The sequence below is a fragment of the Saccostrea cucullata genome, unplaced genomic scaffold (genome assembly GCF_032062105.1).
Source record: "Saccostrea cucullata isolate Sc308-1 unplaced genomic scaffold, CSIRO_AGI_Scuc_v1 ctg505, whole genome shotgun sequence".
Lineage (NCBI taxonomy): Eukaryota > Metazoa > Mollusca > Bivalvia > Ostreida > Ostreidae > Saccostrea > Saccostrea cuccullata.
Genome location: NW_026920509.1, coordinates 111,118 through 126,476, shown reverse-complemented (window position 1 = coordinate 126,476; position 15,359 = coordinate 111,118). Strand labels below are relative to the sequence as shown.

General features: G+C 33.9%; 1 protein-coding gene across 1 annotated transcript; it reads left to right on the top strand.

The window, feature by feature from the left end:
- Window positions 1-2,927: 2,927 nt before the first annotated feature.
- On the top strand, window positions 2,928-12,753 carry LOC134250016 (fatty acid-binding protein homolog 1-like). The gene is made up of 4 exons (XM_062732358.1): window positions 2,928-3,055; window positions 9,584-9,756; window positions 10,471-10,587; window positions 12,536-12,753. The coding sequence occupies exons 1-4, from the start codon at window positions 2,968-2,970 to the stop codon at window positions 12,587-12,589; spliced, it is 432 nt and encodes a 143-aa protein (XP_062588342.1). The 5' UTR covers window positions 2,928-2,967; the 3' UTR covers window positions 12,590-12,753.
- The last annotated feature ends 2,606 nt before the right edge of the window (window positions 12,754-15,359 follow it).

Genomic DNA, 15,359 nt, shown 5'->3' with positions numbered 1-15,359 from the left:
GGTTCTAGTGCTAGGGCGGGGCTAAATAAGTATATAGTGAAAATGCATTATTTCTTTGGAAATCTTTTTCTCTACTCCTGGGTATTAAATAAACCAACTAAGTACATAGTTATGATGAGCAAGAGTGCCTCTACCAAAATTGTGAATTTTATGGCCCCAGGGTCAGGGGTTCTGGTGCTAGGAAGGGGCTCTATTGATTATATATAGTGAAAATACATGATTTCTTTTAAAATCTTCTTCTTTGCCCATGGGTATGAAACAAACTAACTAAGTGCATAGTTATGATGAGCATGAGTGCCTCTACCAAAATTGTGAATTTTTTGGCCCCAGGGTCAGGGGTTCTGTCATTAGGGCGGGGATCTATTGATTATATAGTGAAAATACATGATTTCTTTGAAAATCTTCTTCTCTGCCCCTGGGTATTAAATATACTAACTAAGTGCATAGTTATGATGAGCATGAGTGCCTCTACCAAAATTGTGAATTTTATGGCCCCAGGGTCAAGGGTTCTGGTGTTAGGGGAGGGGGCTCTATTGATTATATAGTGAAAATACATGAATTCTTTGAAAATCTTCTACTCTGCTCCTAGGTATTAAATAAACCAACTAAAAGCATAGTTATGATGAGCAAGAGTGCCTCAACCAAAATTGTGAATTTTATGGCTCAAGGGTTCTGGTGTTAGGGCGGGGCTCTATAGGTTATATATAGTAAAAATACATGAATTCTTTGAAAATCTTCTTCTCTGCTCCTAGGTATTAAATAAACTAACTAAGTGCATAGTTATGATGAGCAAGAGTGCTTTTACCAAAATTGTGAATTTTATGGTCCCAGGGTCAGGGTTTCTGGTGTTAGGGCAGGGCTCTATTGATTATATATTGAAAATACATGAATTCTTTGAAAATCTTCTTCTCTGCTCCTAGGAATTAAATAAACTAAGTACATAGTTATGATGAGCAAGAATGCCTCTTTTAAAATTATGAATTTTATGGCCCCAGGGTCAGGGGTTCTGGTGTTAGGGGGGCGGGGGCTCAATTGATTATATAATGAAAATACATTAAATCTTTGAAATTTTTTTTCTTTGTCTCTGGGTATAAAGCAGATTAACTACCTTTATAGTTATGATGAGCAAGGGCCCTAATCTTGCAGAATTGTGAATTTCAAAGCCCCAGGGTCAGGGGTGGGGTGGGGGCTCTACTTATATACTGAAAATGAATTTTTTGTTTGAAATCTGCTCTTTTGTATTTATAAAACATTTATTTTTTTATATTAAGGGTGCCTTTTTGAAATTTGTGCAATGTGTGGACCTAGGGTCATGGGTTTATGTCACAGTGTTAGGGGCACTACTGGTTAGTTGGAATGCATTTTTGTTCCCCTACCCTGCATATGGGTATTCAGTAACCAAGCTAAGCAACTGCTAAGTGTATTGTTATGATGATCAATGGTGCCTCTTTCAAAATTGTGAATGTCATATAGCATCTGGCTTAAAACATGAATCAAATTCAATAACTAGATAAATGTTGCATAATGCTCAGGTGACCTATAAGGCCCGTGGGCCTCTTGTCTATTTAACAACAAATTAAAAGCGCCTGTGATATTTTTCATAGTTTCTAATGTTTGCATTTTGTTAATAAGAACACTTTTTTTTATTTTGCACTCACTGACATGACCATAGATTGACCGGAACCACGTGTTCGAAGTAACATGTAAACATGTATTTAGCGTAAACGTATTCGATCAACAATTGGTCAGTTGCTCGTGGTAAGATCCTCCGTGCGCATTAATAGCAATAGCCATATCAGGTAAACAAACGTTTGTCTTTGTATATGATATTACACATTTTTTCCAGCGTATCGGTCGCTGGTGAGCTGTAATTTTTGCAGTAAACTAGAATAAGATATATTAATTGTTATTTACCCCTCCCTCTTAAGCCACCAATTTCTGTTGAAAATCATGAAAGTCTTTCAGAAAGGTCTGGAAACACAATTTTCACAAGACGTTTTCAAAAGAAACAGACTATAGCAATTCCTGTTTACTGCCAATTTTATTTATAAAACCGGTTCTACCCTATAACTGAGTTTAAATCACAATAACATTAGTAGGTGTGCATATGTTGGAACTCATTTTTGTTCACATCTGACGTCACCTTCCTATTTACCTGTGCGCCTGTCCGTATAATACATAACGAATTTTGGTAGCAGTAACTACTCTGAGCAAATCTTTGCACATTCTTTGCTGAGGCATGCCACATATAGTGTAATTCATTTTAGTTCAAATGCGATATCAACTTCTTATTTATCCGTACCATACATATAAAATAATTGGCCGTAATTTTCTCAGCAACTACTCATCGCAGGTGCTCGAAATCTTTGCACATACCGGTAATTTGTAGATGCATGTCATATGGCGGGACTCATTTTGGTATGAATCTGATATCAATTTCCTATTTATTCTACTGACAAATGTCAATCGTTTGTAATTGTGAAGTGAGAAAAAGACGTTGAGAACAATTTTCATATGGATTAATTTTAGGTATAAGGCATACACAACCTCAAAAAGGTTACTTTTAATTACTTTGATAGTTTTTTTAAATGCAAATGCTTGTGCGTTCTTCAAAATTGTTTTGAAGCGATTCTCATTCTGCAATTTTGTGCTACATAGCGAGTATATTAGAGGCATTCTAACCATGGTGAATACTTGTCCAGAGACACAGTTAGATTATTCTAAGGGACAAACCATAGATCTATTGAAGTTATTACCGAAATGTCCACATTTTGGGGCACTTCTTCATATACAGGATGTTACAAAATGAAATATGTTTTGCTTTTGAAATAATCTCCATTTATGGTATGTTGATAGGAATGAATATTTGAACCTAGTAATCTCAAACACTAAGATAAATAAGTAAACAAAAAGATAACCAATGAAGCGATAACGAGATAGACAAGTTTAACACTATTTAAAATAATAATGGCGCTTGACGAAATTAAAGAGAAGTTTGTGGGTGTTTGGAAATTAGACAGAAGTGAAAATTTTCAGGAATTTCTTAACGAAGTGGGTAAGGCACATGATTAAAACAACAGAGAGAAAAGGAAGATCTATAAGTCTATGTTATACCGGTAGCTCTTACTTGCAGGAGTTAAGTCCCGTTGTACTTTAATAGTACCTTTCGATGAAAAGTACTCACAGCTCAAAAAAAAAAAGATTATAGAATTTTTCATATGTAAGAGGGTTGTTCCAGAAAGTCGTAGACAATGTTTACACCTTTGTACACGTTTAACCAATTACTAAACAAATTTTGGATATCTATAGTACATTAAATGTTCCTTAAAATAATGAGTTCTTAATTATTCAACGTTCATATTAATAATACGTTTTATAGAAAGTCCGATATGGTCTATCGGCGCACGAACAAAATTCGGAATAATTTACACATATAACTAATTACATTTGTATGTGTTTTTTTTTTACTACGTAAAGCATTAAACTCATATTTATATCAGCGAATCCTGAATCAAAATCTTAATAAAATGTCAATTTTTCATATAAATAGCATCAGACGCAAATATTGATGTGAGTCGTAATTTTTGAAGTGTTGTTGGAACTGGGTTTGCCGGAAATGACGTCGTCAAACGCGTTAGCGGCGCACGGGGATGTGATTAATTGTTTTGAATGTTCTTTATCCAATCAGACACAAATGGTATAAGATATCTGTGCTATATCCAGGTTTTTTAAAAACAATATCTATAGATAAATCATCTGTTAAGAGGGAATGTACCCCTTTTATTCCTTTTTATTTTGAAAACATTATTGTATATGAAAAGTGCACTAAAATAATTTATAAATATTGAATAGTAACAATGTCATTCCTACATCAATATTTAGATGGAACCAGGAATTAACGTATCGCCAAACTCCGCCCATCGCGCTATGGGAGATAACTCCTATGATGCTCCGACATCATCAACATAGCGTGTAACTCGGTATAAGTCGACGCCGGTTGACTTGTCCAAAGTTCCTGATGATTTTGCTGCAAAATATTTGCCATACGAACTCACTTTGAGACAAAACAAAGGGCAAATGCTTTTATAAAAGCTTTCATATATTTCATTCACTTAAAATATTAAAAAATGATTCCGTATTATCCCTTTCTGGCAAAGTTTATCGAAGCATGATGAAGTCCGAGTTCCCTCATACTGTAAACATCCATGTCGACAATGACAGAAGCACATTGCGACTGCAAATGTGGGTACATGTAAATGATAAATTACGACAACGACCTTTCATTCAATTTGTAAAGTAATAATTTTATTAAATCAGCAATAATATACAAAACCCATACGACATTGTCAAGACATGCTTTTAGTTCCTATCTATAACGGGACGATCCTTTGATTCTAAAGGGGGGTGTCTGGCTGATAAAGGAATTGAATGCTGAATCAGTTTTGGAAATAAATAATATGTCCTCAAATCGAAGAAAATAAATAATATGCCCACACCACCTCCACAATAATCTTGGATTGTCCCCCCTTTTTTTGGCTTGTTAGACTTTTTCAGTGAAGCGGCCAATAAATAATATGCCATTGGAAATAAATCATCCGTACTTCACCGACACGACAATAAATAATCTGACTCTGTCTCTGAAAAAAATTAATTGCAAGCCCCTCTCCCCTTCCCGAATCAAATGGTCATTCCGTAAATCTCTCGGACGCCGATAATATCAACTCTGGAAAAAACTTTCTTCTTTACCTTTAAGTCCTGGTGCAAAATGTGCACACTTTTAAGCAATAATATATAGTAGTGCATGAAGATTTTGAATAATTATGGTCAGATATATATTATGTATACAAATCTAATATACAAAGTTCGTGTTTTTCTGGGACAACCCTCATATAACAAAGTCGGACTAATTCGTTACAGATACACTATATTGATTATAATACCGGTAATGACAATGTATGTCTTTATATAAAAAGTGAAGTTATTAAATAATTTCGATATTTTGCAAATACATGATGGTGTTCTTAATAAATTAAATAATGCTTGTAATAAGTGGGAGGGGGGGGGGGTAATTAGAAAAATAATTTTCAGCGATAAATAGAATCATTTTTAATATGCAGATTAATTCGAATTTATTTTTTCTTTAAAGTGAAAAATAAAAGTTTTAAACTTAATCCTGCATACATATGCAATAATAACTGGTCATAAAAACCGGTAACTTTCAGACACAAGTCAACACGATAAATGTGAAATTAAAAACTCAAAAAGCGTATAGTTCTCTTTTAAAATGTGTATGTATTTTGACAATTATTTTGAGGGTAAAACATGCACATATGTAGAAGTGTTATGGACTGATTAAGCATACATGTACTCTATTATTCATATTGCGAATTTTTACGAATATTCGTATTTTTTTTTTATTTTTAACGCAAAGACAGTCTGTCAAATGAATCTCTATACCGTGTATACTGTGCATGGATTTATACTGGTTTTTTTGTGTATCAAACTAAGAAAGTATACATGTATAAACATAACAAACAAGTAAACGAGTTTTATTTCATTTCCTGACCAAAATATTTAATTTAGAGGTCCCAAAACGTGTAAACCCAAGTCCAGAAATGTGTTGTCAGGTCTCGAAACGTCGGCGTCCCAAAGCATGGCGGTCCCGAAACATCCATAATTCCCTTTCGGGATACCTGTCAGCGATATTACACGTTCCCCAACTGCATATTTTTAACCATCATAGACTTATTTGTTCAATTTGTTTATTGTCGACCACTCAACCCACTGAGATTGTTTGTCGGAGCAGATGGCGGAGCAAGTTTTTACTGAACGCGCAGAATAAACGAAATTATTTCATTGGTTGAAAATTTGTTGTGATTGACAGCTGGCGATACGTTAATTATCAGTGTTTTTAGAACTTGATATTTGTGTTCAGGATGTTTTTAAGGTTTGTTTTAGAACAACTGTGGATACTTCTGCTCAATGGTTACAATATAGAATCCTTCATAGAATCCTTCGAGTGAAATATTATTTGAAGAAAATAAATATTTTATCTGATGATCATTGTACCTTTTGTAAACAGGATCTATTATAGAAACAACACAACATATACTGAAAGGAAAAAGAAACGCATAATAGCATAATAGCGAAATTTATTTAACTATATGGCCGAAAATTATGAAAATTGGTCAATGTGTATTTTGATTACTGTGCACTAAAATTGCTGGTCAAAATTGCATAACCATGAAATGTATGGCGTCACGTAGGGGAAAAAAAAGCCAAAAACACGTGTATGTTGATGATGACAATTTTATGATCACATTTTGTGGTGCTAATCGATGCATTGGAGTTATAGACATCGTTTTCCGCATTTGAAATCAGTATAAATTTCATGCAATCATGGTATGGCTGACGGAAGTTACAATGGTTCCAGTAATTGAATTGCGTAAGTGAATAAAAAGGCAACAAGATGTTGCTGTGCAGTTTGTTCTAAACTTTTCAACAAGAAAGGGTTTTTCAGTTGTCAGAGAGTAAATTAAAAGGTTTCCAACCAACCATGGCGGTGACGTTGACGCGTAACAACGTCACATCAAGACAGGGCTTTTCATCATGTCACCTCGGTTGTTGTCAAGGTATTATCACTGAAACCGATATTTATACAGCAAACTATCATACCAATATTTTCACCCTAAAATTTGGTCCGCGAGCTTGGCAACTTTTACGTCGATTTTACTCTCACGCGCGCACGTACACGTCGTGTGCGTAATGTTTTTAGCATGTTCACACTGGGAAAATGTAGCCAGTGTTTGTCGAGACTTTCTCAATAACATTCACGTGTACCAAACCAGCTGGATTCTGTAAATTCTATCCTAAAATGAAAATTCGTGGCACTCATTTGGCGGGGGGATATGTTGGCTTTGGAATAATACAGCTTCTATCAACCATTAAGACTATTGTCGGAAGAGTTGAATAATAATCAAATGAGAAAGATAAATGCTCTGGTGAACTCAATGCACAGGAAAGTCAAGGCTGTTATCAATGTGCAAGGGAGATTATGAGAATTTTTATTTTAATTTTGGAGGGTATCGACATATCAATTTCAATAACTCAGGAATTATCAGTCAAAGTCACAAAAGATTTTGGTAACTTGTAGATTAAAGATGAATTAAAATGTTTGATAACAATACTTGAAAACATTTTCGAAATAATAGTTTTAATTTAATTTAAAAGTAAAATATGCGTTTCTTTTTCCTTTCAGTATATATTTTTGAATTGTACAAAAATTTCTTCACTATGGAGTAATCTTAGTATGCACATATTTACAAAAACTTCTAAAAGAGTTGGATTTAACACATGCAATATTATTTTAGGTGAAATGCCATTTTCTTATCATAATAGGGTGATAAATTTCCTTTTTTTTTAATATATATACAAAGCAATATATTGTTTCTTGTCTAAAGCAGAACAAAATACCTATGATTACTGGGCTGCTACATCATTTAACTCTTAAGTACAAAGTAGAAAAATGCATATCAATTCAAAAATTTACAATGAACAATTTTGAAAATCTATGGTCACCGTGGATTAATATTTTTGAGTTATAAACATTTATTAAAACACCAACTTTACATATTTCTTGAATGAAATACTGTTTATTTAATATACTCAACAACAAAAATTAAGGGTTGTGTATATAACTGTAGTTAAGTAAAAGAAATTTCAATTCTGAAATTTATTATAAACTGATGTGATGAATCAAAATTCTGTGTGGATTTTAATGATGGAAGGTAACGAGTGTGGAGACAGAAGAATGAACGTTTTAGTGACTGTTGCGTGGCTCAACATAATCGCTTTGGTGGAGGTTCTGTTATGGTGTGGGGAGGCCTTTCTATTCAGAGGTCCACGGGGTTGTACATCATCAGAAATGGAGCACTGACCGGTATCAGATACAGAGATGATATCCTTCAGCCAATTGCAAGAACATTTGCCGATGCAATAGGGACAGAATTTGTTTTAATGGATGATAACGTCAGACCAAACAAAGCAAACATAGTGAACCAGTACCTTGAGACAGAGACTATGTATAGAATGTAGTGGCCCTCGAAGTCACCAGACCGCAATCCTATTGAACATGTCTGGGATGTTCTTCAAAGGCAAATTCAGCAGCGGTATCCTGCTCCATGCAGTACCAATGGACTTGAAGTTATTCTTTTAGAAAGATTGGATTGGATACCACAAAGAACCATCCGTTCATTCATTCGAAGTTTCCAATGGCGATGCAGGGCTGTTATTCAGGCAAGGGGAGGCCATACCAAGTTTTGAGAGTTGTTGGATGATTGTCAGTTTTGAATTAAACAAATCATGCAATTACTGTATATGGAAATTCACTTTGAATAGGAGGGTATCCATAATCGGTAATCTTGTTCTTCTGTCCATGTGAACAATTACCATTAGTTTTTTATATTATCAGACGTGTAGGAACTTTACAGAGGAAACTATGTAATTCATTTTGAATAAATATACTTTTTCGATGTAGAAATTATAAATGAAGGTTTTGATAACCCTTAACTTTTTTTGTTGAGTATATTTCATTTTTGTTTAAAATCAGAGGGGAAGTGTGAATGTGTGTGTGAATGTGACTAAAAATCTTATTATATATTAACTTGACATGTCACTTTTTGAAATAAAAAAAATGTCAATTTTTCATATAAATAGCATCAGAGGCAAATATTGGTGTCGTGATTTTTGAAGTGTTGTCGGAACTGGGTTTGCCGAAAATGACGTCGTCAAACGCGTTAGCGGCGCATGGGGATGTGATTAATTATTTTGAATGTTCTTTATCCACATCAGACACGAAAAAAAAAAACGGAAATGCTTTTACACAGTATAACCTATTAGAGATCTTTTCAAATGGTATAAGATTCAATGATAGTTTTCACCTCTATACCACATATAGTTACACCTGTGTGAAGTGGAGTAATGTTTGTCAAAAGCAGACGGGGGGAACGTTATGGGCCACGACCGACGTCAAACATTGTGTTTTTTCTGCTGCCTACAATGTAAGGTGATTTTTCGACCGAAATACAATCCTGATTAATAAATTGACAGTAGTTAAAATGGACAGTAGTAAATTAAAATGAGTCCTTCAGTCAAGAGTGTTTCTTTTTTTTACTTTTATAAAAATAATTGGATGCTTAAGAGACACGTGTTAAGCACATGAGGTTGTATTTAAAAATTGATCATGACGTTATAAGAGACGTAAATTCTTACGCTTGCTTTCGTGCGCCGATGTACACTTTTATATGCTTTCTTTATTTTAAACTTGTTTTCTTGTTGAATGTGTGATATTATCATGAAATTTGAAATGCATGATCATAAAATGTTGCTTTTTACTATAACAGGAAAATTAATTTGATTAAGCAAAGAGAAACTAAACTATTTTTCCTGTCTCCTGACTCTTTTTAGGACAACCCTTGTATGTGTCGATTAATTGTCAAGTTCTTACTTCTTTATCTTTGCACTTTACATTCTAATAATTTAAAAAGGCTTGCATGTGTAATGTAACCTTGTCAACCTTTTGTAGGTGTGGGTTTACCCCTCAGGAAGATGGCATCTCTAGCGAAACCGGAAATGACTATAAGCATAGAAAGTAACAATAAAATCAAAATAGTAATGAAAACAGGATTTTTCACCCAGGAAGACTGCTTTAATCTTAACGAGGAGTTCCTAAAAGAAATGCAAAAAACAGTCATGAAGGTAACTTGAACCATTTTCCCGGAATGGGAGCATTTAATGACTTTGTTTAATATCTCTGAAGGTATGAAAAGCATGTAAGTTAATATTCGGCGGATTTATGGCAAATCATAGGAAATAACGAGGGGAAGATGAAGAGATGAAAGAAGTAGAAATCAAAGAGTCTGTGTTTTAAAGCAAATGGATTAGTACTCTGATGAAACTGGTTGATAAAAAAAACTTGCGGTCAAATATAATTACTAATAATAAAATGGAAGTCTAGAGTTGTTTGATTGTCTATTAATTACATTACTATTATATAGTACTTCAAAGAACTTAAATTATTAACCTATATACTGCAGGATTAAATTTGTCCCAGTTACGTTTTAGCAAAGTAATAGACGTTTAAAATAAAGCCCTACCGGAGATGTTTTTGATCTATAGGATGGTTAAAATGATACACTGGTTTGGTAACGTGGTTGGGTCACTTGCAATTAAAATACTTGTTACTTTTCTGTTGTTTTTTAATTTAATCAAGTACTTTGTAGTTAGATAAAGATTTTATCCAACGAGTTATCCTGGAGCCTTGGCGAGGGGATAAAAACACACAACGAGATGGATATGGGAGATTATTTTATCCCATGTTCTATACTTCACAACCAATATTTTAGTTTTTTTTGTCGCTGCTGTATTTGGAAAATATGTCTTATTATTCAAAAACACTTAATTCTCTTTTAGGCAACTGCAACGTACGAGGACGGTGTTTTAAAAATGATAAATACCCCTGTAGATCCGACATCTAAGATTAAGGAACAGATTGTTCACAAGGAAAGAGTTGGCGATGAAATTGTTTTGGTAAGAATAATACTTGCTCTTTTCACAAACATATTGAACACATATGGAGAAATGATGTGCAGTTTATTTCAGAGCTTGCTCCCACGTGATTTACTTCTCATTTATATTCATAAGATCCTGCAAACACTCAAATTATACCATTTCTTGAATTTATAAAGAAGATTTATTTCTTTAAGCCCCTGCCATGGATATATACGTAGAATTTAGCGCGATTGTAAAAATAAACATTCGTTTGCACCTATTTATCGGCGGAAGAACTTTGCCATCTTACAACGCACTTTGAAAAATTACGCACTTTGAAAAATTTTTTCAAAGTGCGTTAATTTGGGACCAAGTTAACGCACTTTGAAAAAATAATTTTATTTTCAAATTGCGTTGATATTGACCATATTAACGCACTTTGAAAAATTGTAAAGCCTGATAAATATTCTTACAAAAATCGGTATGATAAATAATTGATCCTGGTTGCCTATCTTATTTTATGATAAGGTCACTTAATTCAGGACATGAAATATTGACGTTTTAAATATTGTAGGTTTTGTTAATGTTATAATACGAAATCGATCTTTTAGACAAATGGAAAGATGATTATTTAACTGGGGCCATAAAATTCACAATTTTGGAAGAGGAACTCTTGCTTATCATAATAACTATGTACTTAGTTAGTTTATTTAATACCCAGAAGCAGAGAAGACGATTTTCAAAGAATTAATGCATTTTCACTATAAGATCAATAGAGCCCCGCCCTAACATTCAGAACCCATGACCCTGGGGCCATAAAATTCACAATTCTGGAAGAGGCACTCGATCTTGCTCATCATAACTATGTGCTTGGTTAGTTTATTTAATACCCAGGAGCAGAGAAGAAGATTTTCAAAGAATTAATGCATTTTCACTATATAATCAATAGGGCCCCACCCTAACACCAGAACCCCTGACCCTGGCGCCATGAATTTCACAATTTTGGTAGAGTACTCAATGCTCATTACATTCATGCCAACAGTTTGCCTGCTTGATGTCCAGGAGTAAAGAAGAAGATTTTTAAAAATTGCAATAATTTTAGTGGTTTTGGCCCCACCCCTCAGGCCCCAGGGGGGCGGGGACCATAAAATTCATAATTTTTGTTCCCCTTCACCCATAGATGCTGTATACTAAATTTGGTTGAAATTGGTGAAGTGGTTTTAGAGAAGAAGCTGAAAATGTTCAAATGTTAACACACGACGCACGACACACGATGACGGACGAAAACGGATAGCAATAAGTCACCTGAGTTACTCAGGTGACCTAAAATGGCGGTCGCAACTTTCACTTTAACATCAACATCATTTTTATTTCCAGTAGAAGATATAAAGATAAATCATAACATCGGCGGAAGAACTTTATCCGAAAAAGGTTTTAATTTTTTGCAAGTTATGCCGCCATTATAGCTCCAGTATTACGAATATGTAAATGAGTAGAATGAACATCATTTCTCCGATGTCATTAAAAAAAAGATCCTATATCTAGTCTGCGAAGAGCAATCGCGGTCAACTTAGAACTGTGTAGAAAACGAATATTAGCAATCTCAAATATAACTTTACGTCATGTACCACAAGACATTGGCCCCGGAAATTTTAGGGTGGAATTAAGTGTATAGGATAAAACAACTGTTTTTATGTATGTTTTATGAAGAAATCAACATAAGCACTTTTTTTTTAAAAAGTCAATTTATGGTCAAATTAAAATATAAATTATAACACCACCTTTTCAAGTGGTACATTGCTTGCATGTACCGGCTTCCGTCGGTTGATACAACTATTTCCGGGTTGTAATACCGGTATGGTAGTATTTCGGTGTGATTCAGCATTCGTCAGGTTTATAGTGAATCTTGCTTAATTTGTGACATAATAGGAAAACATTAAAAATATGTTACGTAAATAATTATTAATGTGCAATATTTTTTTTCCAGACAATGTACGTCGGAAATGTGGTGTGCAAAAGATACATGAAGAAGATAGGTTGACATTTAAAATTTATAAAACTTCTGATAATATACATGTTCTTGCATGAATGATAGCCCTTATTATATTTCTAGATTGTTCAGAGATGAAAAATACTGTATATTAGAAAAACAATTGTACCAACCTGCTTTAATCAAGTTTATGATATCATTTTGCTTTAAATTTGTTAATATTAATCATATTTATTTCAGTTCTTCTTGGAATAAACACTTAATAAAATAAACATTTTTCTTGTATAAGACTATAATACTCGCCAGTATCTACCAATTAAAAGAAACTTTATCGACTATGAAACCAATCCCGGTATTTGTTTTTCGTAAACTCAAAGTAGACACGCATGCATGCATGATCGCTGCTTCAAAGGCCTGTTTATACCTTTGGTGATGTGTGCAAAAAGTGTGTTTGTTTGGGTGGGGGGACTATCATTTTTTCCAGTCTGAAATCCAGTTTCATCAGCACTCCAGGATTATCCTTAAATATGTGAAAATCTTAGATGGAGAATCCAAATTACGATTCAAATACGGATGTATTTAACATTCGTAACCGAAAAACGGCAAGTTTCAATGACAGTGATTGTGGGATGGCCTTTATGAAGATCATCTGTTCTTTTCCTGTTACCCCTTCTTTAAATGGTGGTACACCCCCTATTTCACATATTTTGGTGGCATTTCTGCAAAGTGGAAGGATATATTAATCTATATTTAAAAGATACCCTGTAGCGTGTCTGATATGTAATACATATAACGGTATGTCGTCGTTCTAGGTGGCGAATTGTAGTCGGCGCGCCAGCGCATCCATCTCATCCAAATATTACAAAAGTATTTATTATAAGAAAATTTGACATAATTTGTGAAAAAAAAGTGATAACTAGAAGTATTGTGAGCAATGAGCTCACTAAATGATACCTCGCCTCCCATACGAATATAATGGCAGTGTCCATGTTTTGCTACGGGGAACCCAAAATATGTGTCGGATCAAAAAGTTAAATAGAAGGTGCATACTGGCATAATGCAATAAAGATCAGCAAATTTCATTCAGTGGTATAATAGTAGTTGCGGATACATGTAAGAGATGGGTACCCCAAAGCATAATAGACGGACGGACATCCCGATTACTATATACCCTCCCGCTTTTCAAGCGGGGGTATAAAAAGTGTGCAAAGCTGTATCTTTTTTAAATACATAAGAATTAAAATTTTAACAGTCAAATTAAACACACAAATCAATAGAAGAGAAGCCTGGTTTTGAACCATGTATAATCCTTGTTTTGCGTGAATTATTAAAAATATGCGCACTTTGACTAATGTAGTACGTGCAAATATGCCTTAATAAAAATGTCAATCTTGGTCATTGATAATCTTCGGTCCTGCTGACAAAGGAGGTAAAAACATTGCCTTCGTTTTAAGGCCCATTATATAAATTGAATTTTCAAAGAACCTGGATTGAATTCTACAAGTGGTAATCCAACTTATACTCATTGTTCCCTATAGGAAAAAAATATTCAAAATCATATGTCAGTTTCGAATATTTTTAATATCCCAAAGAATCAAAATGATTTTGAACTACCATATATACTGGATTCCGAAACTTAATAAGAATCCTTACAAACAAAGATACCGGTACATTGCGGGTTCCATGATGTTCAACCAAGCCTCTTTCTTTACTCCTCACCAAGATATTGACAGTAGGGAGGAGAAACGTCAAGAGTTCTGTGCAACAATATATTCAAGAAGTGGTGTAAATCAGATGCATGTGGATACTTAAAAATTCCAAGGAACTTTAGAACAATTTGAAATCACAAGATTTTACCAAAATCAACAGCTTAACTTACGTTTTTCACACTCATTGTTTGTCCATTATTTATAGACTTAATTAACGACGGATTTTCCGTTACTAGTATTTCCCGTTAATGACAAGGAGCACACGGCGGGTGTGACCGGACGGCAGGGGATGCTCACTCCTCCATGGCATCTAATCCAACCTCTGATGTTCTGGAGGTCTGTGCTTGCTCTGCTCCTAATTCATACTGTTTTATGGACTTTTGATCTTGAACACTGTTCATTATCATCATATGTTTCATTCCAAAACTTGTCTTTTTACTAAAAAAAAAAATATCTAAAGAAATTAAAGAATCAACTATAAAAATTATATGCTGACGCATACCTTATCATGATTATATTTGCATTTAAGGAACCTCCATGAATTTTTTCCTTCCCAAAATTATATTTTGCCATTCTTCAAAGCACATTTGTATTTGAAAGGTGTTTCATATTCCCGGTATATCAATAAAAACATACCCAATATTTACTGTCCCTTTAATTTGTTTTTACAAATTAAAAAAAATTGTCCACAATTAATGTAACGACAACGAATCGTGATCAGAAGGTGAATGTCTTAGTTTATTTCAGTATCTATACTTACCTGCATCGAACAATTTCCAATATGTCATGGACTCCTACTACTATGTTTGTATTAGACATTTCCTAATTTTGCGACTCTGACAGTTGTTCAAAATTTTTAGGGGCCGTGTCAAAATTTAATTATTTAAATACAAACAAAAACACTTTTTCCTAGATAATGCAACGTAGTATGTAGCATTTCAAGAATATCCAAGATAGAAAAATAAAAAAATTCAACAATGCGATATTATTTTAAATAAAGTTTTTCACCGGCTCTTTATTATATTAGACGCAGATATTTTCATTGTATTCATACAATTGTTATAATCAAAATCCCAACACTCTTCGATTTTGTACGTAGTGGGTTTCTTGGA

Coding starts and splice junctions, on each gene's coding strand:
- LOC134250016 (XM_062732358.1), top strand. CDS start 2,968: ATGGCGCTTGACGAAATTAAAGAGAAGTTTGTGGGTGTTTGGAAATTA. Junction 3,056..9,583: donor GGAATTTCTTAACGAAGTGG/GTAAGGCACATG, acceptor AACCTTTTGTAG/GTGTGGGTTTACCCCTCAGG. Junction 10,588..12,535: donor TTGGCGATGAAATTGTTTTG/GTAAGAATAATA, acceptor TTTTTTTTCCAG/ACAATGTACGTCGGAAATGT.